Source organism: Syngnathus typhle, linkage group LG2 (assembly GCF_033458585.1).
Source record: "Syngnathus typhle isolate RoL2023-S1 ecotype Sweden linkage group LG2, RoL_Styp_1.0, whole genome shotgun sequence".
Lineage (NCBI taxonomy): Eukaryota > Metazoa > Chordata > Actinopteri > Syngnathiformes > Syngnathidae > Syngnathus > Syngnathus typhle.
Genome location: NC_083739.1, coordinates 11,794,236 through 11,820,572, shown reverse-complemented (window position 1 = coordinate 11,820,572; position 26,337 = coordinate 11,794,236). Strand labels below are relative to the sequence as shown.

At 39.8% G+C, this 26,337-nt stretch overlaps 2 protein-coding genes across 7 annotated transcripts in view; both read left to right on the top strand.

The window, feature by feature from the left end:
- The first annotated feature begins 1,609 nt into the window (after positions 1-1,609).
- On the top strand, positions 1,610-9,010 carry LOC133150486 (transmembrane protein 47-like). Its single transcript, XM_061273034.1, has 3 exons — positions 1,610-1,920; positions 6,052-6,192; positions 7,521-9,010. Exons 1-3 carry the CDS (start codon positions 1,692-1,694, stop codon positions 7,697-7,699), a joined length of 549 nt encoding a protein of 182 aa, XP_061129018.1. The 5' UTR covers positions 1,610-1,691; the 3' UTR covers positions 7,700-9,010.
- A 1,724-nt stretch (positions 9,011-10,734) lies between these two features.
- Positions 10,735-26,337, top strand: part of dmd (dystrophin) — a 94,688-nt gene continuing 79,085 nt past the window's right edge. For 5 of the 6 annotated variants that reach the window (XM_061304348.1, XM_061304339.1, XM_061304325.1 and 2 more), the window contains exon 1: positions 10,736-10,982. In XM_061304348.1, coding sequence (XP_061160332.1) covers positions 10,901-10,982 — 82 coding nt within the window. In that variant the 5' untranslated portion in view covers positions 10,736-10,900. Of the gene's footprint in view, positions 10,983-26,337 lie in introns of all 6 variants that reach the window. The other variant, XM_061304326.1, reaches the window with a different exon arrangement.

Genomic DNA, 26,337 nt, shown 5'->3' with positions numbered 1-26,337 from the left:
GCACCATGACAGGTTGTGTCGGCACAACTGACCGCAAGTAATTCTACAAAGGCCAGTCGGACTGTTTTTCTTTTCTTTCTTTTGCTGGAAATAGGGCTTTTGACAAGATGGAAGGAATCCTGAACAGTTCAAAATTGCTGTCAGCAAAATCTTCAGGTTTTTTTGCAGGAAAGAATGAAAAAAAAGTTAGGAAACGTTTACCAGAACTTCTGAATTTTATTTGGGGTAAAACGTTGTCTCAACTGAGCTGATACAAAGTCAGCCCATGAAAAATACAATTATTACAAATTTGTACTTTAAAGGGAGACTTAGCAGTTTAAAACTGCTTGCAAGATTTGAATGTGGCCTCACTTTACTAATTGATTGACAAGTCATCAATTCCATCTTCCCTCTCTGATTGGTTGGGTGTAGTGGTTTCTCAAAAACTTAATTAGAGGTACAGGAGTGAGACAAAGAGGTCGATTTTTTTGCTTTTTTTTTTTTTTTTAATGATTTCCCACTGTCAGGTCATATCAATCCTAACAAAAATGACAAAGCAACCCCCCCAATGAATGTTTTTTTTTTTTTTTAATTGCGTGATTAAGGTTCATAAAATGTGTCCTCTTTTCACATACTGTTACCACAGAAAAACTCCTCACCGGATCTTGCGAGATTGGAATTAAATATCAAGCACGCCACACCGGTGACACTCGTCTGGGCTTGTTAAGCAGAGAGTTCCTCCGCTTTTAGAAGTAAATGGTTAATATGGTGAATCAGGATCATTTTACTGTTGCTAAGTTTGTTTAAAAATGGTTTGTTGCACTATAGGCTGAGTCTTTGTTTACATTTCATACGCATGATATATATTTTTTAAATTGCCCAAATTTTGAATTCTTAGAATGGACTGTTGAGGGGCCATTTGTAGGACCTGTTATAAATTGAATCCAATTCAATTTAAAATTGTGTCTGCATAAGAAAATCAATTCTGTTCTTTATATTATGAGTATAAAAAATTGCTAAAATAATGGCACAAAAAATCAAGGGATTTTTGACGAAACAAATGTGTGATTAACTGAGTTAACAATACAAAATGACAGACAGACATATAATTTTAATAATAATACATTGTAATATATTTCACAATATTCGTGAATTAAAAGTCAGGTTCAGCACTAGAACTATCCGCCCCCCCCCCCCCCCCCCCTGTTATAGCTTTAAATTAAACCTTGCGGTAAAATGTGTATTGCGCCTTTTATTGGTCAAATTTAAAGATTAAAAATGAAAATACCTCAAAAAGCTGATGTGGTGGGGAAAAAAGTAAAGACCTTCCTTTTAAACCAACATCTAGGGAGAGACACAGTCATTGATAATAATGTGCCGGTGACCATGCAGTGTCAACTTAAAAAATAATAAACACAATACAAATACCTGGGGGGGAGAATTGCACTTTATTACATTACAGTAAAAAGTAAACTAACATGCAGTAGCTGAAAAACGTAACGAAGTATATTGATACTTGGGTTACTTGCTACCACTAGGGACCAGTGACGTCAGTGACTTCAGGTTAGCCTATCAAGCTCCGTTGCTCAGCTCCGGTGATGCCCACAAGGCAGGCACACGTCCCGTCCTGCGTGCGGGATACACCCACGAAGAACAACGGACTTGTCTTCACCGGGATTTTTTTCGTTCTGCTCGCATCCTCGGCCCACGCCATGTCGTCGGCTGTCACCGAGACAGAGGAGTCAGCGCGCAGATCCCCGCTCACACCGCTCAAGCTGGTGGGGCTGGTGTGCGTTTTCCTGGCGTTGTGCCTGGATTTGGCCGCCGTGATGAGTCCCGCGTGGGTGACGGCTGACGACCAGTACTACCTGTCCCTGTGGGAGTCCTGCTGGAAGCCGACGAGCACCGACAAGTGGCAGTGCAACACCACGCTAAACTCAGGTGAGTGACAGAGAGAGGAGGGCGACCCTGCGGATGCCTCATTAGATGCAGTTGGACGCAAGTGGACACATTCCAACAATGCAATATCATTTTCCCCCGTTTCATAATTTTATTGTTGAGAAACTTTTTGGATTTTACGGGCCTGCAAGTTAGACCAATAATTAGCATTTTTTTGATTTTGGGGGTTCGAATATCTGTTTGCATGTCCTTTCTGAGTTTTCCTAACGTGCATGTTTTTGGAATGTGGAAGCTGGGGGGAAAAATGAATTGAATATTTATCTCGCAAGTTGATCTGCATGCTTCCACTAACAACGTGGCTGCAAATAAACAGGAGGTAACTTTCGAAAAGCAAAGCGTTCCCATTTTTACCAAATTGACGTTTTACGGATGCCACACCCCTCCCGATCCATCTCTTCCGTGTCCGACATTTTAATGATCACTTGCATTGCAAAAGAAATACCAGCGCTGATCAGTGATTGCTTTTAAAGATTGGTTTTGTCTCATTAATATGCATCCTATACAAGTGACAGAATGTGACTTTTTCAGGCACTCAGGCAACCTTACGACATCAAGTAAATAAAAAATATTGAGAATTTTGTTCTGATATTTTCAGACAGTGATTATCACGCCCACACTTGCCCACATATATTTAGATGATGTGCGGAGTTGTGGAAGGCTTGCAGACAGGCTGCATTGTCAGCCATCGCAGTGAAAGACTTGACACACTACCTAACACACTTCACCATTTTGCTTGTTGAAGGTCCACTACTTGTTGGAACTGTTTTGGGTATAGATTCATGACAGCTGACAGAAACGTTCTGGATCGGTGTTAGAATGGAAGTCGATGGAGCGGACAGGAGTTTGACAGACCTTGACTGTTTTGCAGGATGGTTTTGTTGGTGAATTCTGTTACTATATTTAGCAACTTTAACAATAAAACATTGAAAACAAAACAGAACTGAACAATGTTGCCTATTTTCAAACAAACAAAATTATTAACTGAATCATCATTACTGTGTTCTGCACTGCATCATTTTAAAATAATTCAATTCATTGATTATTAGAATATCCCACGCCCCTGTTTGCCCAAAACACTCCAAAATGACATTGGCACTTATGCTATTATAATATGCTATAATTATACACCTGTATTTACTGCCACTGCCAAGTGGGAGCCGACTGGTACTAATTGAAAGAACACCATATGCTGCAATTATTCGACCTACCATTATAGAATCCACTGTTGCTACCTGGAGACTCCATTGATATGCATTTGTCTGCTGCTGGGTTTGTTTGTGTGTGTGTGCGTGCGCGTGTGTGAGTGTGCGTGTGCATATATATGTGCACCAATATTAGGCGACCATATTGAGTTGACCTATTTGTGGACAGACTCCTGTGAGGGCTAGTTGAATATTTTATGTCATACTTTGATTTCTCTGTTGTTGCAACCCTGCACCTCCTTTCCTTTTCCTTTTGCACTACGATATTAAACAAGCAAGTTGCTCACTGCCATTTGCCATCTCCCTTGGCGACTTGGCTGCCTGGCAGCTTGTGCTCATCCTTTAATTGGCACTCAGTAATTTTTTTCTAGAGCTGCTATGCACATCAAGGAGGACAGTTCTAACAATACCAAAAAAATATAAGCAGTCTTTTCATTATCATTCTATACCATTTTCAATCAATCAATCAATCAATCAATCAATCAATCAATCAATCAATCAATCAATCAATAATTTATTGTGACGTTGTGCGTACATATTTTTAAATCACAAGCACCAAAGAATATGCAGTAGACTGCAAGAAAATCTTACGTTACTTATTTTCAAATAAACATTTCTTGGGATCAGAATGCAACTGTATTAAATTTAAGATTAAATACAACTGAACTCTATTGAGGAAGTGATTCTTCCACTAGAGGGAGCTTCTGTACCACCGGTGGGTCACATCTCAAGTTGAGAAGATGGTCTCAAACAAAAGTATTCTTAGTCTAATGATGAACGCACTCTTACAAAGACATAAACTGTCTTATTAATGGTAATGGATCTTCCATGGTGTTTTGTGACTCTGCATTCATTAAAATATTTTGAGGTCATAGGTGACTGTTTAAAATAGTTTCAAATTCAAGCCAATCTGCTCCATTTAATCTAATCATCCTTCTCCGGTCACTCGCCCTCCCCTGCCAGCAGAGAACCTGACTCTTTTTATTTGTAGCAGCCAAAGATGGAGCGGTAAGTGATGCATTCAGCTGTGGTACATTAAAATTCTGCGTGACCTCGTGTCACTGTGAGATGCTATTCTTGGTATTACAACATATGTGCATTGTTACATCACATTCAAATCAATAGCAGTAAATTATTTTGATCCTGCATTTGGGGGATGTTAGGTGCAGTGTTTATTTGCATACAGAAAATATGCTGTCTTGTGTTTTCTTATTTTGGTCCTTTTATTTCCTCCCTTCCTTCATTCATCTTTTATAAGGTGCTTTCTATTGCTACACATAGGGTACTATTTGTAGTAATGTTAAAATAAGGCTGTAATGGATTCACCTAATACATTGTGATTTGCTTATTTCTTGAAATGAATAAGTTATTTAAAATGTTGACACCACTGTCAAGGAACAGTTTACTTGCCTTACTTAAAACTGTGTCATTCCAGGAAGACAGAATAGAGTATAGGTAGAAAAAGAAATAGTTAATTAAATATTGCTGAAAATAGTCAGTTCCATCAGAAATAGCTTGAAAAGCTAGTGAAATAGTGCCACTGACTTAATTCCTAACGAAATGGAACTATGAACTGTTTGTTATTGTTTTTTTCTCCTCAACATCTCGGCTTTTGAGTTTGCTTCCATCTAGGTTGATGAAAGATGAAGGGAACAGTAGAAACTAGAGCTTGATGTCAGGATATGGAACAAGGTCTGCGTGCTATTTAAGTGCACACCAAACTACCCTGCCCACTATCTATATCTATATAAATATGGCTAGGAAAGATTTTGTAGCGCAGGCTTTTTGGCAGCCTAAGTGAACTAAGTGCTCACTGTCTTCATTACCTTTCTTTCACCTCGCTTTTTCTTGTCTCGTCTGCCCTCCCTGTCATCTTTTTTCATGCTGCCCTCTCTGCCCTTGTAAGGGTACCACCCTTGTTTTCCTCTTATATTTGCTACCTCCCCCCTAGCGCTTCATATTATTCCATTTCCTTGCCTTCATGTGCTTGTCTACCTAACATATTTCTCAACCTCCCGTCAAGGTAAAAATAATTCTCGTGGGTTCCTTCGTTTGAACTCCAAAATGATAGCATGAGCTCATCTTTTATTTTGGTATTAGAGACAGTCTCTCAGATAGTAGATGGAGCCACCGAGTGTCATAATCGTACGGTCGACCTTGTCCTGACATATGGAGTCAATACTGAACACTTAAAGTCAAGGCACAAATGTTCTTCACAAAAATATGGGCCATGCACCCCAGCCACTCTAATCACAGCATTCCGATGAATATTGCGTTTGTAGAATAGAAAACGCACCCGTTTTTATCTATGTCAGGGTCGGACATTTTGACACTTGCTGTCTGTCGACTAAAAGTGACACTAAAGTTGCTCAGGAATCTGCTTTCGCCCGAGTTGACGGCGAGCTAGGAGACAAAATGTTCTTTGGGTTCTGTTGGCTTTTTAATAAGGCCCCACAGGGTGGGGCGTGTAAAGGCCACTGGGACCAAACACCATAAATCCTTCATAAATAGAATATAGTCATACTTTGGCATGATTTTGGCTAGAAGATTTTAAGTCATTCAAAAAGACCTTACGTCTTTGCACAACACAGAGACGGCTCGGTGCCCTTCAAAGAAGGTGACTTCAAAGCCGATGATAACGAATGGAAAGATTGGATTTCAAATTTGGATTCTTAACAATGCTATTTATTGCATGATGAGACTTTTCAAGTTGGCACATATCTTTTCCAGGAGCTGCATGCATTTCAGATAGGTTAACCTTGCATATGCATCATTTGACTTCTGTTTGATCCACATCCATGGTGGCCATATGAGATCATCTCCATCTTTTATCAAAGATCTCCTTTAGATTGACGAAAAATGTTCATCTTACTGTTCTTCTGTTTCCACCCTCCTTCCATCCTTTTTCTAGACTGGCAAGTTGCCACACTGGCGCTGTTGCTAGGAGGCGGAGCCTTGGTGCTCCTGTCATTCCTGGTGGCTCTGGTGGCCGTGTGCATCGGCACCAGACGGCGATTCTACAGGCCTGTCGCATTCATGCTCTTTGCTACAGGTGGGTTGACACACATCACAGCAACACCTCCAGGTCAAAGGTGGCCGCTCACCATATGTGCAATCTCTCAAGCGCAAACCCTCTTCTACACATTTTATAGTTAAATAAAGTATATACTGTAAATGTCCTTGTTTTTCTTCCGGCATCTTAGTTCTGTCCTTCATATATTGTACCTCCATAAAAGTATAGAGAAGGCCAATGCAGACATTGACTTAGTAGGTTTAAGCTTGACAAAAAAAAAAGCTAAGCCCACTTACCTACTGTACATATTAAATAGTTATTTACTTGTTTCATCATAGTTTTTATATCATTTGGACTTCTGTTGATAGTAAAAATGTTGATAGTAGTACCGTTTTTTTCCGTGTATAGTGCGCCCCCATGTATAGTACGCACCCCTAAAAATGGCATGCTGATGCTGGAAAAAAGCTTGTACCCATGTATAATACGCACCCAATTTTTATGAATTTCTTTTAAAAAAAAAAATTATGGGTTTTTTATAATGCGCACCCCGGATTTTAGGACAATAAATTGGTAAAATCTTGCGCACTATACACGGAAAAAAACGGTAATTTTTTTTTTACAGCAGGTTTGTTAGCGCAAAATTTTAGTAAACAAAAATTCCTAAAGGCCTGCTCACGCTTCCCTCTCCTGTAAGGCTGCACAGTAATGCTGGAAAAAGTACAAAAGTATTTGGAGATAACAATAACAAACAAACAAAAGTAATTAAAAAAAAAAACATGTTCATAATCAGAGTAGTTAGTTTTAGTTGTAAATGTACTTAGTCCATTATTTAGGTTTTTTAGCTTTCATGTTTTTTTTTTAATTTCATTTTAACAAAAATGTTGTTCTTTTTCTATTTTAGTTTCAGCCATTTTCATTTAATTGGTCATTGGGCACCGATTTGCATTTAAATCTCTTTTCCGTTTTAAAAGTCAATAGTACTAATTAAATTCTAATCAAATGGAAGGTAAATAGTTTGCAGATTTTGTGGTGACCGCGGTGCCCATATTATTGCATTAATGGCTACCTGGCTCTGATTTGTTGCTTATTTTGTGTCCCTTATTTTCTACCCTTTTTATCTTCCTCTGACTTGATTCCTTCCTTTCTTCTTGCATCCTCCTTAGCTTTTATTCTCTCCTTCATTCATTGTTTACATCCCTCCTCATGGCCAAAATTGATCGATGCTAATGACAAACCATTATGCAGTGTGCAATTTTTTGATGATGAACATTTTCTGACATCTTTATGAAATGGCACTTTTATCCCTCTTGCCAGCTCAGCCCCAATGGCTTGACGTGTTTTTTTAAAGGACAATATCTTCTCCCCAGTGGTCCTGCAGGCCTGCAGCTTGGTGCTCTATCCCATCAAGTTCATTGAGAGCATCAACCTGAAGATTTACCACGAGTTCAACTGGGGCTACGGCCTGGCCTGGGGCGGGACCATCTTCGCTTTCGGCGGTGGCGTCCTCTACTGCCTCAACCCCAAGAGCTACGAGGAGTACTACTAGCTCCCATTCACCATGCTAGGGAGAGGCCTTCGAGAAAGCGGGAGATGTGATGGGGGAGGTTTGATCCACATGAATTACTCATTTCCCAAGAGCTCTTAGAGACTAGTGTACACAAGTTCACACTGTAGCCTCTATTGTCATGTCAGCGGAGAGCCGAGCCATCAGGAAAGGTGAGCATGGAACTTATCCCCCAACATACGTAATCAATAACAGAAAAGAGAAAATCTGTACAGAATGACCATCCTCATCCTCATAAATGGACTTCCAGGAAGTTCCTCTCTGTCAATCTATTGACTCTTGTTTCAGTCACCGTAGCAACCTTGCAGGGTACACGCGCAGAGCCGGTACGATTTGATGTGCTCTCATCTCCCGTAAAGTCGGTCAGATTGTCATAAAACAGTGAACACGTTCATTGAAAGCCGTTGTGATAATTAAATCAGCAGGTACGTTTGTCTAGAAGAAAACTGGATATTGTCTGGTAGACAGCTTAGTATTTTTGTGCTTAGTGTGAAAATTTTGAGAACCAATGAATGGGCAAAAGAAGACAACACACAAATATAGGGCTGTGCAATTAATCAAAATGTAATTACAATTACAATTATTACACTCCAAGATTGTAAAATTGACATAATCATTAAAAAACATGATCAAAATGCATTAATATGCAACAAAACAATACTTGAATTTATTCATTTGCAACTTTTTTTTAATTAAAAAAAAAAAAAAAGTTTCATAAATTCAGTTCAGTCCAAAATATGGGTTTCAAAGAAATGTATTTATTTTTTAAATGTTTAAACATTTTGTTGTTTTGCACAAATGATCGTTTGAATAATTGTGGTTACAATCAAAATAATCGTAATTAATATTTTTTTCATAATCGATCAGCCTCACACAAATATATTGACTTCCAAAACATGTCGAAACTATTAAATTGAAATGACATCAAACAACACTACAGTAGGTGTGATTCCATTTTTTTGTTTTATGCAGCTACTCGGGATGACAGTCATTCTCCGTAAGCGATACCTCATATCATGACATCGTCCTTCTCACCTGACCTTCATCACTTTTGAGCGATGCCACAGCTCAGTGCAGGTCACGGTCAAACAGGGTGCAGTATCACCTGATAGGAGCTAGCTCGGAACAACTCTTGTGTGTGCTTAGCGGTGTAATAGATCAGCCTTAGACTCTGCCAACAGACCGTGATGTCAATATGGGACAGTTTTTGTGCTAAAGAATCTAAGTGAATGACTGATACATCAAATATGTCTGTGTTTCCTCGTGTCTCTAAATAAACATTGTTTGCAGAAATTTGATTGTGGAAACTCAACGCACATTCGGGATGTCCAAAATCCAGCTTGAGGAATTTTAATGGCCCACCTCATAATTCTATTTAACCATGGCTTGCATTAAAAGCTCCCAAGTAAAAGATACAATGTTGAAAAATAGCACAGTATTATTTCAAATTATGAATACAAATATTTTAAAACCTATTTTCAAGTTGAATGTTCCATCACCTGTTAATTATTTTAAAAACTGCAAATACCACATTATTACTTTACCTACGGCTATGCTGCCCACTGCTGGATTAATTGAGCAAGTGCAGAGGCACCCTTTCCATTTCATACGCAACAAAGCTGTTCCATCATTTGTCTTTCATTTTTTTTACATGATTAAAACATTTTTATTCTACCCAAATACATACATAAGATAAGGATGTAATATTCTTATAGCTGAGTGTGATGTATTCTGCTGCTCAAATAGATTGTGCCATGTGACCTGCGGTTCTAAACAGAATATGCAGTACATAAAATGGACATAGACACTATAACTTTACACAGTATATTCCGGTATTTTTATTTATTATGATCATCCAATTTTCATGCATGACATCAGTACAGCCTCTCAGTTTTTTATGCAACTTGAGAAGTTATTCCTCAGATATTTTCTGCATATAAAAATTCAGACCTCATCTTTCCCTATTTGTAATTTGGGACTGATACAAGTGTTTGACTTGCATCTTAAAATAAACATTACTTCAGTTGGCATGTACACTATTCTAGTTGCAGTCTGACTCCAATTTCAGTCCAAATATCTTCCTGACAGTTTACTGTATCATCTTCATTTCAACCAACAACTTAGTAACAAGCACTGTGTAGAATACTTGTCACGTGGGACAACAATGCCTGTAGTAATTGGCACCAGGGTACTAACGACCGGATGTAACTAGGCAAAACGTGACTAACACTGACCTGAACAGAAAACGATGACAAAAACGTGCTGTGTTCGGGGTTGCCAATTAGTTTTTGTTGTTGTTTTTCTTAGCTTTTCTTGAAAAAAATATATAACTATGACTGTAGCTTTATTTTTTAAATGATGTAAAACAAAATAGAATAAATTATCTGCACAATCTAAAGGGAGGTCAAATTCAAGGCCCGCCCCCCCCCAACCACCTACCCCCACCCCTTATGTATATTTTGCAATAAATTAAAAAAGATGTGAGGGCAACCCCCGAGTTTGTGTGCCAAAAGCATCATGGAGGTTTTATCAACATCTTTTTAAAACATTGGGTTGTTAAAAAACAACAACTACAAACTAGAATATCCCGAATGTGGGTCAATTCTAAGCGGATTTTCATATTTGCGGCCAGGCCTGGTCCCGATCACCCGGGTATAACGGGGGACAACTGTATATAGCTTGGAATTTTTGAGGAATTTTAGAATGTAAATTTGCCAAATGTCATGCAACAGTTCTTGTGAAAATACTTTGAACTGTTACCATCCGGAAGTACGTGACACGTCATGGTAACAATAAGTTCTACTGGACCTGCAATGTTTAGAATCCCGGAAATAATACTTTTGCGCCGCGCGGTGTCGGTTTTTACGCATGGAGTCTGCCGACGACAGCCGCCAGACAACTGTCTATTTAGAGCTGGGAATGCTGCTGCTGCTGCTGCTCCTGCGAAGACCCCATGCCACCCCACTCCCTGGTCCGCACACCTGCTTGGATCCATCTTGCTGGGCGTGATACTTGACAGCTACTTCTCAGGCGTCAACGCCCCCGTCTTGGCTGGAGTTGGGCTCGCGCGTCCAGTCTGTGGCCGTTGCCTGTGGAGTCTTTGGGTCTATCCAGCTCCCCTTTGGATTATACGATCGTTTGACCCAAAACATTACATTTTAGACCCTGTTTCCCTGTGCACCTATGGCGGAGGCTGTGCGACCCGAGGACTATTGCGACGAGGTGCTGGAGGACGAGTTTGGAGTAATCATCAAGTGTCGATCTGGTAGGAAAGATAACTTGGTGTGCGTGTGCAAGAGCATATACAAGAAACTTGACAAGTTTACAATAAAAAAAAACGGAGGCATGCTTTTTAAAATTAAGTGCACAAAGTGGACTGCATGCACAAACAGTATGTGATGGATAAAGTGGACTGGACTTTCTTTCACTGAAATCAATGGAGACACTGATTTTCAGTGGACAGCAACTGATTTAAAAAAAAAAAGATTTTTGCCCCTAGGACATTAATGTTTCAACTATAATTTTGCTTGACCGATAAAATATTGATTTTATGCGGAATAATTAACAGCTACGATGTTTCAGAAAAATATTCCATCTGTTGCTGAACTTCCTTAATTCCTAAATGTTACTAGTAAAAATATTGTATTACAGTCATTATTATTATTTGGACCTTATATGCTAGTGAAAAGAAAGATGGAAGTTTGATAGTCATTTTGAATTCAAGTTGAATGTCAATCACACTTTGTTCTGTGTACATTTAGTTGTGATGCACAGTTTTGATTTCTGGTCCAAATATTCAGGAAACTAGGAGCACTATAGTGGTGCAATTAGCTTCTTTGGTCAAGAGAGCGTGCTGAGTTTACATTCATGTCCTCCAAGTGTTTACAGTGGAATAACAACAACATGATTTGTGTCTACAGGTGGACACTTTCACTTTAAAATGATCTCCTCACTTGTAAACAAATCATTTTGGAGATATTTGCAGCACAATATACAAGTTGTGGCAAAAGTCACTACAGAGACTTCTTCATTTCCCGTATCATTCCCTTATCATTGACAGCTTTAGACTTGGCAGTATTTGTCAGCATGTCCTTCTCCTGCCCTCGCCTCGTCATTGAAGCAGTATTGAAAAATTGCCACCTGGTAAGAACTGTTGCATAGTTTGCCATGAACCGATTTTATTTAGAGAATCTTACCAGCGATAGCGAGGATTGTACTACGCGTTGGAAAAGTGTGGAAGCCATAAAGCTTTGCAAACTGGCACTGAACTGCCTGCAGTCAGAGACTGAAAGACTTCTTGCCGACAATGCTCCGATGCTGCTCAACTGGCAAAGAATGATATGCTCTCAAACTGCATAGCCGAAGATGTCACATGCTGATGGCCTCATTTCTGTCTGAACGATACCTGAAATAAAACAAAAAAAAAAGGGTTGTGTTGAATACAGTTAAAAAATAAAAACAACAAAAAAAACGTTTGGGAAGCAGCTGAAGTGGTGTAGTGTTGTTTGCTTGGACACTGAATCAGTCACATAGTGATGAGATGAGGCCTGGGGTCCTCTTTTAGATCTTGTAAATTCCGAATGTCCTTGAATGGTGTTCTGGTGGACGAGCTCCAGCGAAGTATGCCGTCTCTCTCTCTCTCTCTCTCTCTCTCTCTCTCTCTCTCTCTCTCTCTCTCTCTCTCTCTCTCTCTCTCTCTCTCTCTCTCTCTCTCATGCTCTCATGCTCTCATGCTCTCATGCTCTCATACTCCTTCTCTCACTCTTGCTCCCCCCCCCTCCCTCATGACCAACCCGCCATCAACCTCTACCTCCCAAGCTCCAGCTGGAGGGTCATCTCATGCTGGAAATAGCAGTCAGCTGGCTTGTTGGGCTCGTGGTGTGAGAGTGTCAGATAGCTTACTGGGAGGCTGCCATGTTCTCTTCCTTCCCCTTTTTTTCTTTTCCTAAATTTCCCCACCACCATCTTGTTCATGTCCCATACATTTCCAATGCTTCCTATTTCCTACTTGAGATGGTGATTCGGCGCAATGAGAGAAGAAATAGAATGTGACCCTTTGTCTTCTTGTCTGCACCTCCTCATTTCATCTTTGACCACCAATGTTGGCACTCGGTTTCTATATCAAGCTGCACTCGCATTTCTCAACCCCAGCCCACACCCAGCCATAACATTCCACATTGTCTGAGTTACTCTAAGGCAAATCACGTTCTTTTAATAAGTCAGAATTCGATTCATTATCTTTTTTTTTTAACTGTTTGAAACGATTGAATTGAAATGTTTTTTTTTCTTCACTTCTGCACACCATGAGAATAAGATGAATCTCTGTACTATCGCGCTGTAAAATATCCAAATAAACACTCTGTGATTCTCACTTTCAGCTTACGCAACTGTTTGAATTGTTCAACCCGAGAGATTCATACTGGTGCAACATCATTGGAAAGTTGACTGCAGTTTTACTTGCACCTGCTAGAGAGATGGTCAAAGTTGCCCCCTTGCATTTCCAGGCAGCTGAAGGACCACCACTGTTCCTACTCACTTTGACTCGTGACTGACAGTAAATACCACGTGTCTCCATCTGACATTGTAAACAGATGAAATACAATATTATTTTATTGGCCAGCATAAGTAATAGCATTTTAGCCCAGAAGATGGCAGCACAGTCCTTTGGCCAGCAACCACTGTACTTTTCAGCATAAAAGTTTAAAAAGAAGGTAAACCGGGTGACTGGCTGTTATCAGCAGAGATCATCTCCAGCGCACTAGAAGATGGTCCGATCAATGCATTACCAAAACAATTTGAGCAAATAGTTGACATTGTAAACGGGCTGGATTAAAGACCAGCATGGACTGTAGTTTGCTCTCTGGTAACAGACATTTTGGACTGTATAACAAAGCCATCAATCACAAGACCCTAACATTTTTTGCATTTGGCTAAATCATATTGCAGAGAGATGTATCCGGCCTAAAACTCACGTGGCAGTCATAATAACGGCCGCTGTTGTTGGTTGGTGAGAGCGGAATAAAAATTTGTACTGTTGTACTCTATCTATCTATCTATCTATCTATCTATCTATCTATCTATCTATCTATCTATCTATCTATCTATCTATCTATCTATCTATCTATCTATCTATCTATCTATCTATCTATCTATCTATCTATCTATCTATCTATCTATCTATCTATCTATCTATCTATCTATCTATCTATCTATCTATCTATCTATCTATCTATCTATCTATCTATCTATCTATCTATCTATCTATCTATCTATCTATCTATCTATCTATCTATCTATCTATCTATCTATCTATCTATCTATCTATCTATCTATCTATCTATCTATCTATCCTTCTATCCTTCTATCTATCTATCTATCTATCCTTCTATCTATCCTTCTATCTATCCTTCTATCTATCCTTCTATCTATCCTTCTATCTATCCTTCTATCTATCCTTCTATCTATCCTTCTATCTATCTATCCTTCTATCTATCCTTCTATCTATCCTTCTATCTATCCTTCTATCTATCCTTCTATCTATCCTTCCATCCTTCCATCCTTCCATCCTTCCATCATCCGTCCATTGTCCATCTGCCCGCCCATCCGTCCATTTTTTCCTTTTACGTTCACTAATTAGCTCCTGAACGCATTCAATGGGAAAGGTTTTGTTATTGAAACATTAATTCATTTTAGAGCTGTAATTCATTTGACATTTTTGCTCATGGAAAACTTGCCACCATTATCTGCTAGCGACTTGGTGTCATTTTCCCCGTTTGAAAGCGTGCCTCCATTATCTGATAGAAAATGCTGATTGGTGTCAGCGGGTCACATACCTTCCAGTTGGCCCGATTCATTTAATGAGGTGAGCTTTAGTTAGTTAATTTCCTTGCCATTCATTTGCTCGTCTCCTCACCCCTCACTCACCTCTTGCCTCTGCCTCTCTTGCTTTCAAACCAATTTGTTTGTCTTATTGCTTCGAGATCGTGCACAGTTGTCCGGTTTTCATTCATGGGCGCACGAGCCTCTGCCTCATGTTATTAAACCATTGTCAGCAACACTCTTTCCACTTTAAATGGGCATCTCGAGGCTAATGAAAAACAAAAGTGGAAGAGGAGCAATGATTCAGAGGGTGCAATTGAAGCGAGGGAAAGGTGAGATTGAAGGAACGACTCGGAGAAATGAGACAGATGGCTGGAGGGCAGATCGAGGTGGAAGGTTTGAATGGCTGATGTGGAGATGGAGGAGGCTGAAGTCGGCAGAAAGAATGAGCAACTCAGTATTTTTTTTTTCTAGAAGAAAAGCAGGGGACGTGTCAGGCTTGACAAAAAAAGGTGTTTTAATAAACTGGACAGGTGGAGCTATTTTCAGAGGCTTGTGCTTACATTTGATTTATAACTGTTCAATTCTGCTGCCCTTTTTTTTTTTAACCCCACTCCATATATATCTATTTCGATCACGTTAAAAGGACAAACCAACTTCTCATCTCGGTGACGTCTGATATTTGCTGTGCCGAAACGGAAGACCTCAAAGTCCAAACATAAAGCGGTTTAAAACCCATAGACTTGAACAAATGAGAGGGGCTGCCTCAAAGATAAGAAAGTAAGGGCTGAAAGACACGGGGGTGTAAAGGCTCGGATTGCACTTACTAATTGCTGTTCACATGCTGGGATGGTTTTATCGTAATCACTCGCCAACTCCAGCATGCTCGTTCTCCCGCCAGCCTCTGGGTTTAGTTTGGAACTCAGAGGAGCAGCAGCAGCACGGCCACGCTTTAGCCTGGCATTATAATTAGCATGTAGATTACATTTGAGCACAACCACTGCACCCTCCACGCCTCCAAATTAGACAGGGACCCTCCTTGAAGACCGAGAACAGGAAACCAGGACGAAAGATGACACCTTTTCAAAAATAACTTTCTCCAACTCTTTGGCGAGACTGTCCAGTTAAATGGTGCCTCAGGAGGTTGTCTACATGTTATGCAATACCGTGTAGAATTAGTTGCTGCCAGTTAACCACCGGCTGACTCTACGTTCTAATTTCCCGGCACCCACATCACTCACCATGCCAGGCCCGGGCCTTTAAAGCCATACACACTCAAAGTCACAGATATGTAAACAGCAGAATGTAAAGATGGTGACCCTAAGTGGACCAAAATAACTCACATGCATGTTATTGTTTAGTTATGATTTTTTTTTAGGATTTACTCAATCGATAGAATACACAATTTAATGACTGCAGCCGCAGTTCACACATCATTCAAACCCTAGCTGGGAATTGCTCATCTCTATGCTGTGAATGTGTCTGCTGGTATCTGCCAAATAAGTTGGAGCATAATAAAGAACCCAGTGATTTGCATCTGCTGGTTATTTAATTCAATTTAATTTTACCCAGGCAAAGGTGTAACTCAATTGAGGCCAATTTTAATTAGCCATTTCGACTCCACTCACGTTTCCCGGCGTAGGGGCGTGAGTCGTATTTTAGATTACAGTAATCTGTTAAATAGAAGAATTAAATTAATGATCGAGCACATTATCAAGATCACATTTGAGAGTAAAACGCAATACCACTGTAGTTTCTTTTTTTCTGTTATCTGATTGGTGCCCTACCAAATGACTTCTTCCTATAGAAAATGCCTGTGCATAAAAGTGCTCAGAAGGTGTTTTGTGCTCTCTCAAGTAACTATTGGCAATTTATCTTTCAGTTCCTTAGAAATGTATTTTCTTGGTCAGATTAGTGCTACTATTCGGTTCCTCAATCAAAACTTTGTGTCATAGCCAGTCTTTTAAATGTGACACTATGAAGAAGAGTGTTGTTAACAAACCACAACAACATACTCATAGTCTTATTAATCATCTTCAGACATATAAAACTCAGTTTAGAGGATCGTCAAGGAAACGGTAGAAAAGAGACAATCTTGCCACTTGCCCCCCTGACTACTTTAAAAACTTTTATGTCACATCTCTCTAGTATGGTGGGTGTTGTTTTTAGCATATTTTTCAGATGACTAGCCGGTATCCCCCGGGGTGTCTGCCATTGCTTTACTACCAAATCACTCCACCAAGAGCGAGATCATTCTCCACAGGTACATGCTTTAACCACACAATAAAGATGCCCTAGCAACTGGAGCCAGAAGGCAATCTAGAGATCCCACAGCAACCCAGGTACCCTGCCCTAAAAATATGTTTTTCCTCAAGACGTGCTGCAATGCACTGGTTAAAGAAATGGGATTGCCAGTAAATGGTTGTATACTGTGTCATTATTTATTGCGGGCTAAGGGAACAAGGTTTACTTTGCTCCTAAACAGACCCATCAGCGAAGAATATAAAATGGGCTGCATTCTATATTTTTTACTGATTAAGAGCTTCCGTCTCGTTCTTTGATGCGAATCAATCAGTCGGCAGTTCAGTCCGGTTCAGTTTGACGCACGATGAATGATGGAACAGTAAATCAAGGACTCCAAAGTAAACTGCGATGCTGCTTGGAACATTGTTTCCAATAAATACTTTTATAGCGCACATGAATTAAAACAAACATTACTAGCAGAAAAGTTCAACCAAAAACACTTAGGAAGAGCTAACAAAAAGGATTTTTAGCTCACTTATGATGTCAATTAATTGCAAAGGTGGCCTACAAAAGACAGCAGTTACGTGAACTACTATACTATAATCAGCTTCTTTTAATGTTAACTATCCATCCACACTGCAGGGAACATCGCAGATACTTTTAGGCAAGAAACAGTGTACTGCCTGGACTGTTGCAGGGCTCATATAGATAACCCCTCACACGCACATTCACACTGACTGGCAATTTTGAGCCAGCAAATTACATCAGTTCATTCAGAAATGCACAATTAAGGGAATATTGAGAATTGCAATGAATTATTTTAATAGCCTGCAAATTGCTTCCGTTTTCTGTAGCAAGAACGAATACGAGTGAGTGCGCAAGAATGTGTGTGTGTGTGTGTGTGCTACAATATGGGCAGGTTAAGCAGTGGCTCATTTGCAGATGAGACCATGCCATCAAAACAGGCAGATTTGATTTCCCCTCTGAAAGAAGGTGGAAACTGCTGCAATGGTTTTGGTGACACAGCCAGGTTTTGGAAGCATTGTTAAAGAAAAGGCTATACATGGTTTGGACAATTACGTTCCATTTCAACAAACCCATGTGTTGTCAAACTGCAATAAGAACTATTTCTAAAAGTGTTGTCTTTTCTAACGAGCAACATAATTGACCCTAAAATGAGTACAGCGCTTTTTACTGGTGCTGTGGTGAATTGTGGCCAATTTGGGGACTAAATTATATAATAAATTTCTAATAGTGGAGCCAAGCATTATTATCTTGGTTAATATTGCATCGTATTGAATCTCATTAGTGTGCATGTTTAGCCAATGATGTGTTGCATAACAGACATTCATTCATGTGGATTACATTTTTTTTTCTAAACGGAACTGGAAATGATAGATGGCCTGTGTGTGTCAAGCCTGCTAATGAACGCACATGAATGCAAGGGGAACAGAATCAATTCCAAGTTCACAATGGGGTCTTAGCATCCCGCAGCCAATGAGTGCAAAGGAAAGCCTGGCATTTGCAGCCCTGGTTGACACATGGAGGATTTTTAATGACGTTTGTGATTGCGGTGAATAATGGCATATGGTAACTCGTGCCCAGACTCCGGCAACCAGCGCCAAAGAGAGGTTTACTCATCTGCTGGCAATGATGTACCAGACAGTTGCTTGTTGTTGTGCTTGCCTTGGCAAAGTTGACACAAGCAGTTCCAAAGCAGTGCATAATCACAATGTGCTAATGTCTCCGGAGGGGTCATTACTGCGCATAAAAGCTCGAAAGATTGCTGTGCACCGGAGATTGAACTAAAGATTTTCTTTTTTCTCAAGATTGAGCTTCACTTTGTGGTGCTGCCGGTCTCATATTCCTGTCGGTGTGAATATTTTAAGATAAGCAGTGATTAGAATACCCAAAGCTAGTCAGGCATCTGCGCAGATGTTTGCGGACCTTTTCGTTTTGTTGGTTGGACAGTCGGATGAGTGTTATGGTAGACTGGCGAGTCCAAGGTCCTTTGTAAATGAGCTGATTGTACAATAAGATGCCAAAAATAACTTCAGATTCAGTCAGTCCAAAAAGCAACCATTTGACCAAGGAAATTTCACTTAATTTGTAAAAAAATATATAATAATAATAATATTATTATTTCCTACGTAGATTTATTTGTACCGGTAAAAAGTTCCGGTAAAATGTATTTGCCTAATTCCTGGTTTCTGATCTATTTGTGTTTGAAATCATCACACCAATTAACTATAAAATACAGTTTCTCAATTATTATTTTATTGGTTACTGGGGTACATCAAAACCCATTTGATCCTACTCGAATAGCTCCTGAACCGAACAACCGGTTTTGTAACAACAGAAATCAGGCATTTGTGAACTGCTGCCGAGCCTTTCGCAGCATTGCAGAGGAGTTCAGCCCACTCCTCATCATGAAATTGTTTTAACGTAAATATTTTGGAAAGTTTTCAAGCCTGAATTGCATTTGAGGTCATTCCAGAGTACCTCAAGCGGAAAACCTCGACTAGGCCACTCCAAAACCTTCATTATTTTTTTGGAGCCATCCAGAGGTGGACTTGCTTTTATGTTTGAAGTTGTTGTCATGCTGCATAACCCAAGGAAGCTCGAGGTTTGAAGGCAAAAATGACCTGACGTTAGCCTGCAGGATTTTCTGGCAGACAGTCGCCGATCTTCAGATAACTGATGCGTATCAGAAAGAAGGATGCCTCCCATTGCAGCTAAAAACTCTAAAAAAATAACTCTAAGTGGCCCCTCAAGATATCTATTGATTTTATAGGAAATATTCTGTACTTTTCTAGCCTAGTTTTGCATTTTGGTATGCAGCTGCACTGCAGTCTAACTGCATCAGTCTGTAACAGGAAGAGCTTAAATGCCTGTTAAGTGCTTTTCCTTCCTGCTGCTCCTATGGATGTTTGCCATCTATCCATTATCTGTACCGCTTGTCCCCACGGGGGTCGTGGGCGTGCTGGAGTCTATCCCAGCAGTCATCTGGCAGTAGGTGGGGGACACCCTGAACTTGTTGCCAGCCAATCGCAGGGCACGCAGAGACGAACAACCATCCGTACTTGCACCTACGGGAAATTTGGAGTGACTTTTTTGGGGGACTTGGGAGGAAACTGAAGTACCCAGAGAAAACCCACGCAGGCACAGGGAGAACATGCAAACTCCACACAGGGAGGCGGAATAAAACCCGCACCCTCTGAACTGTGAGGCGGACGTGCTAACCCGTGCGCCACCTATGCATGTTTGCCTGCAAGCTAATTAACACGACATCAGATGACCCAAGAAAAAGTTGATATTCCATCTATGAACCAATAATTATTTTTTACAGCCAGCTTGGAAGCAAATCACCTTAGCGCCGATCCTTGCTCTCAATTAATGTCTCTCATTTCATTTTTAAATCCAGAAATCAAACAATGCTTGGCAGAATAGGTCTACCGTTACAGCTGGTGGTTTGATGGATTTTTGGGTTCGCATTCACAAAACGCACTCGTGAGAGCATTGGCGGGAGTATCGCCTTTTGCCGAAAGTCTGGGACAGGTTCCAGCTCACCTGTTACACTATCGAGAACAAGTGGTATAGAAAATTGAGTGATTGAAAAGACATTAGCATTCTCATTAAACAGTTCTGCACTTTAGGGAAAGATGTATTAGTGTGACATGCCCTCAAGAAATAAGCCAGGTATTTGGAAAAAAACAAACTGTGGTTTCCACATAGACACTGGGAAACTGAAGAAAAATTGTCCCCACCTGAAAAGTCTTGAGGTATTTCACAAATAGCGCAACAATGGATACAAAATTGCTGGTTAATGATATATAAATAATAAACAAATATCTAGAAGGTAAAAGCAACCGCTTCTTCTAGTCTAGTCTAGTCTATGCAAACTTGAACCCAAAACTTTGGCAGGGCGGTCCAAGGTAGAACCCATTTACCTGTTGATACTGAGGAATGTGACAGGAGACAAGGTGTCACAGTGAATAATGCATGAATCCTAATGAATAAAATCTGGCATATGCAGCAGGTGGGTGGGAGTGCGCGGAGGTGAACCAATTTATTGCTGCTGATCCAAAGTTAGCCCACTTGTGTGGGGATGTGTTGGGACTCCCCTTTGGCTGCCATCCAATCATATTGAACTTTAAAGTATCTCGGGGATGGACAGCTCGCCTAATCCGAAGAAAGAGAGAGGAGGAGGAGGAGTCAACGGAACCGGGACTTCAGTGGGACTAGTTGTGATTTTGGAGAACCCAGTGGGCTGCTTGACTCCCACTTGGCCCTTTTCAGAACCTTGCGGACGTTGTGATACTGGCGGAGCCCAAGTGGCCAGTGGATTATCGGATTTTCCGTGACGCGTCGTTCACCTGTTCGGTTCTCATGAGCGGCTGGATCGGATTCAAGGCGGACAACATGTTGGAGACATGAGGGAGCGGCGCGTTACTCAGGTAGTCCAACAAAGCCCGCTTGGATGTCCGGCATTTGTTGTTGCGCAGTTGACCGAACCGAAAGCTTCGGTCCGAAGCGAGCCGCTTCTTGAATAAAGTATATATGCGCGCACCCGGCACGCTGCAAAACATTCCTCTGCATGTGAGGCGCGCGTGCCTTTGCAACAGGCGTGCGCGTTTCGCTTCTGCGACCTGTCTGGCATTGCTCTTGTTTATGAAGGAATGACTTGCTCGCATCTTCTCTCTCCTCCCGCACTTAAATAAATGCCATGGTGCTGAATTTGTTCTGTGACCAAGCTTGGAACGCAAATGGCCCGTATAACAAATCAATATTTGCCTTAAAATTGCACTGATTATCCAACAATTGGTTCAGCCCCCCCAACTCCCGCCCAAGCACCATACATTTTTTTGTTTAATGTTTTTGTTCAAACAAACCTATATAGTGGAGCTTGCAACCTTCACGGTTTGGCACGCTCTGGTTCACCTGTTTTTTTTAAAAATGTGTGTGTGTGTGTATGTGTATATATATGTATATATATATGTATATATATATATATATATATATATGTGTGTACATATATGTATATATGTGTGTGTGTATATATATATATATATATGTGTATATATAGCCCACTAGTCACGCCTATATATATATATATATATACGTATATACGTATATATGGAGAAAAAGAAAAAAATATATATATATATTATATATATATATTTTATATATATATATTTATATATATTTTATATATATATATACGTATATAAAAAAAAAATATATATATAATATATATATATATAATATATATATATACATATTTATATATATATATATATATATATACATAAAAATGTATATGTGTATATATATATATATATATATATATATATATACATGTATGTGTGTGTGTGTATATATGTGTATGTGTGTGTACACACATCACATACACGTAGCAGTGATTATTTTGAGTTAATAATATTACACCCTTAATTTGGACTGACCCAGGAAATTGTTTTGCACAAAACAAACAATTTTCATCCAAAACAACCCCGCGTAATTGGTTGGAATAAAAACTGTTTTGGTAAAAAAAAGAAAAAAAAAAAAAAGAGGTCCTGATACTTGTATTTGTATCAAAACAAACCAGAATATTGGGTCGGATTCACCCCAGAAGTGGATTATTCCATTAAAAAAATTTTGTTTTTTTGACCCAAAAGTTTTAAGCATATACCAAAGTGTTTCTTGTAAAACTGTCCGACTGAAGGATGATTTAGTTCAAATGCCAGGCAGTCAAAAACCCAACTATTTTACAAAAACTTTAGACAAACCTTTTCTAGCCTACCCACAAAACGTTAAGAGCTTTTGAAAAATTGTCACCATCCGGCCGCATCTACTCACTTGTATCCCCACTAATGAGGGAATGGATGCAACTTTTGGAACTCGCTACATGCTTGTTGATGACGCATATAATGAACAATCAAAACAAATATAAGTAGAAAAGCAACTGCTTGTTAAATTTAGGGAGGGTGAAAAAATGTTTTCTATTGATTCAAGCTCAGCGCGGCCATCATCCCCAAGTGAATAACTAGATGGGAGTAACTGTAACTTAAAAAAACTTATTCGGCTCAGTGTTCTGAGAGAATGCTCAACATTGCAAAATCGTCATCCTGCGTGAAAATCCGTGTTTATGCGGTGCGATGCATCTCGGGCCATAGGTGCATGCTGGGATTTGCCACGCTGGCTCAGCTCAGCTCCACTCAAGTCCGCCATGATCCTCTTGTAGACAAGTCCACACATAATCTCTGTCTTCTATCCTCTCCTTTTCTACCTTATGTGCATATTTTTCATTTAGCCAACCTCGTACTGTTTTAGTTTCTTTCGTCCATGTTAACCAACGTCTCTCTGTCACAGTCTAGTGTGTGGGTCTAGAAAAAGCCCACTAGTCACGCCTATTTTGTGGGGTGATCCAGCTCAGAGGCATCGATGGCTTAAATGGCTCAGTCCTAATATGGTTCGGCATCATACTTAGTGCACACCTTCATTAATTTGCATATCTGGCGCTTGCACTTTGTCATTGCAATAAATTCATTTACTGCCAGCCGTTTTCAAAGAGCAGCTCTCCACAGATTGCCAGCTGCAGCTGGCTTTGAAGCATTTGGACTGATCTTTCAGGACTCGCAAAATATCGTGTTCTGTGGCAATATAAGCAGCACTGAACCTAGCACAAGAATGAGTAGACTGTTCTGTCACTAGAGAGATACAAATGTTTGTTTCTTGCTTTTGTCATTCTTCAATAATCAACAGTAGAGCGTGGATTGGTTTCACAAGGAAAATAATTTATGACAATAAAAAGCCGACCAAAAAAGACTGTGAAAGAGATTTTTATGGTGAAATAACAATTGACTGTATTTACATATATACAATTAAGAAACATACTGGCTCACCGCATGGCTCGGCTGTGCCTTTTCTGCATGCCGTGTTCAATCCATGAACATGGCCATCGTTTCCCACCGATTATTCACAGACATTTGCTATTCACGGTTGGGCTCCTTGTATCTCGCACATAATGGGGGTTCTCTGTATTTATTGTGTGTACTCTAATTTCGATTGAGTTGATAGTTCTACCAGACTTTAACGTCAAAATAATGTATTGTCATGCCCAGTTATAGTGAAATAAATTTAGCCATTAGCACATGTATTAATTAGACCATCCTGTTTATATATACATAATACAAGTTGTGGGATCTTAAATTGGTCTCTTCAAAATAGTTGGTGGGAAAAACTTCAGTTTAGAGTTTACCACAAAACTTAATATATTTTGCAAATAACTGTTGGTTGCTACATGGCCTTGTAACTCAGGGAGTCATTGAAGGTTGTTTTCCAATATAAAATTCAAACACCAATTAATTCATGTTTGGTGCTTAACACTAACTGCAGCTGTTGACTTTCCAAATGGTGTACAATTCTTCGGACATAATTAGAATATTTAATCATTATTTAATGACCGTTTATAGTAAAGCAGAAGCAGCCAGATTGTCTGAGACTGGTGGTGGTGTTTGAACTCTTACGGGTTTATCAATTGACCAAGTCGTGGGGCCATTAGCTGCCAAGAAAAGCTATTTAAATAATATGAAAATATTTTTGGGTGGATTCTCCGTGCCAAGAAACTATGTTGAAATGAGTGGAGGAGCTTATTTTAGTCAGATCATAGGTTTCTTTAGTTTTGCTGCCCTCTACTGGCATCTGTTGGGCACTAGCTAGGCAACCTTTTTTGAGGAAGGGGATGTCAATTATTCGAATAGCAGCCAAGCGCTTTATGTTCTGCTTGGTTACAGACTACTAAAATTGAGTATAGTCAGCCATCCTATTCTTTTCATTGCAAAAACATAGACCGATTTTGCTATTTTATGATCATGATCCTACATATTGTTGCTTTAGGGGGCTGAAGCGTTTCAGGTATGTGAGGATGATGGAGGAAGTGAGACTAGGTGGAAAATAAATGTTTACAGCCCATGTCATAATGTTTACTTTATATGGCTGCTCTGGTGTGTGTGTGTGTGTTTGTCTGTTTGTCTCAGACTGTCTTAGAAGAACAGTCGGGCTGCTGCCGTTTTCCTCCCTTCATGGCCAGTGAGAACATGTGCCTAGCAGGCGTTCACTGTCTAGTTAGTCAGAAAAAAAAAATCACTGCAAGCAATTTTGTACTTATTTATTGTGACGTCATTAAGCTTCAAGGAGGATGTCATCACTCCCATCGTAAAAGTGACACACTTGGTCGTTGCAAAGTGTTGCCTCACTTTGTCAATTTGAGTCCCCTGAACTGCAGCACCCCCAGTTCAAGGTTTGTCATAAAAGACTATCTTGGGGTAGTGTGAATTCCATGAGCAGAACATCTTAAAATTGTTTGTGGCTGCTATGGTCATTTATTTTTCTTGAAGGGAGGGGGGATTAAAACTGTATAGATACAATTTGAAAGAGAAACTGTAGGCAGGGGAAATATTTAGCAGAGGAGATATTTCAAAATTGGTATGTTCAAATGTGTATTGGAAGTCTCACCTTAATGACCAGCAAAACAAAATTTTAGGCAAATGTACGTACTTCAAAGTTAAATACAACTGCCCTCTAGTTCACAACCGTACTGTACTTGAAAATTAAAAGACTACAAAAACAGGCTGTATGCATAGCTAGCTTCATTGTAATGTTTGTTTGTTTTTTCTGTTGTATTTGACTTCTGTTTTGTTGGCAGTCCTGGTGCACCGTCAAAAGTGAAACTGAAAGTATGTTTCATCTTTCTCCATTCAGCTACTTCTAGCCTGTATAGTCTATTTCTATGTTTAAAATGTCAAAAGGTGAGTTTAATGACTAACGGCCCTTTGAATAAAATACTAGTGCACATATTTGTGATATTAAAACTTTGCTCAAGTGTGTTCAACAATTTAGGCTATCATCCGAGCTCATACAATTAATAAGTGACAGCCTGGTGATTTGGTTGTTCCATAATTTAACTGCAGAATTTCGTTTTGTGACATATTCATTGTGTATATACAACAAATGCATGGTGTTGCTGCTTTATTCTATTTTTAAATGCTTTGTAACCATCTTATGGCATCTGTATGGAACCACAAGCCCCTTCTAGGGTGAGTGTCAGTTATTTGTGGATATTTGCCACAGGGCTATCCCTGTCCCTATCCCCGCAAATAGCAGCGCATAATGGTGCTCCCTGGAGGAATTGTGCCATTCAAGAAGCAGTGGCTTTATATTCAAGTTAAGAATCAACAGAACATGCCAAAGTGTCAAGGGAAAAAAATAGAAGATGCTCTCTGATCAGAATACACTTGACTGTCTCCATCTAAAACAAAAATGGATTAGGCAGTACACCGGTGTGAGGCTCATCATCCCGCAGTGTTGAATTCCTGAAAGAAGGTTTTATTAATACCACAACAGATGAAAAAGAAAAATCCACCTTTTAAGGTCACGAGTGGGCACGCTTTCAAGCTGCGCTCAGCATGAAGCTCTCGTCCCAGCCCCTGCTTTTGATTTATTTTCCATTCAGCTCAGCTCAGCTCAGTTCAACACGGACATGATAAACAAAGGCT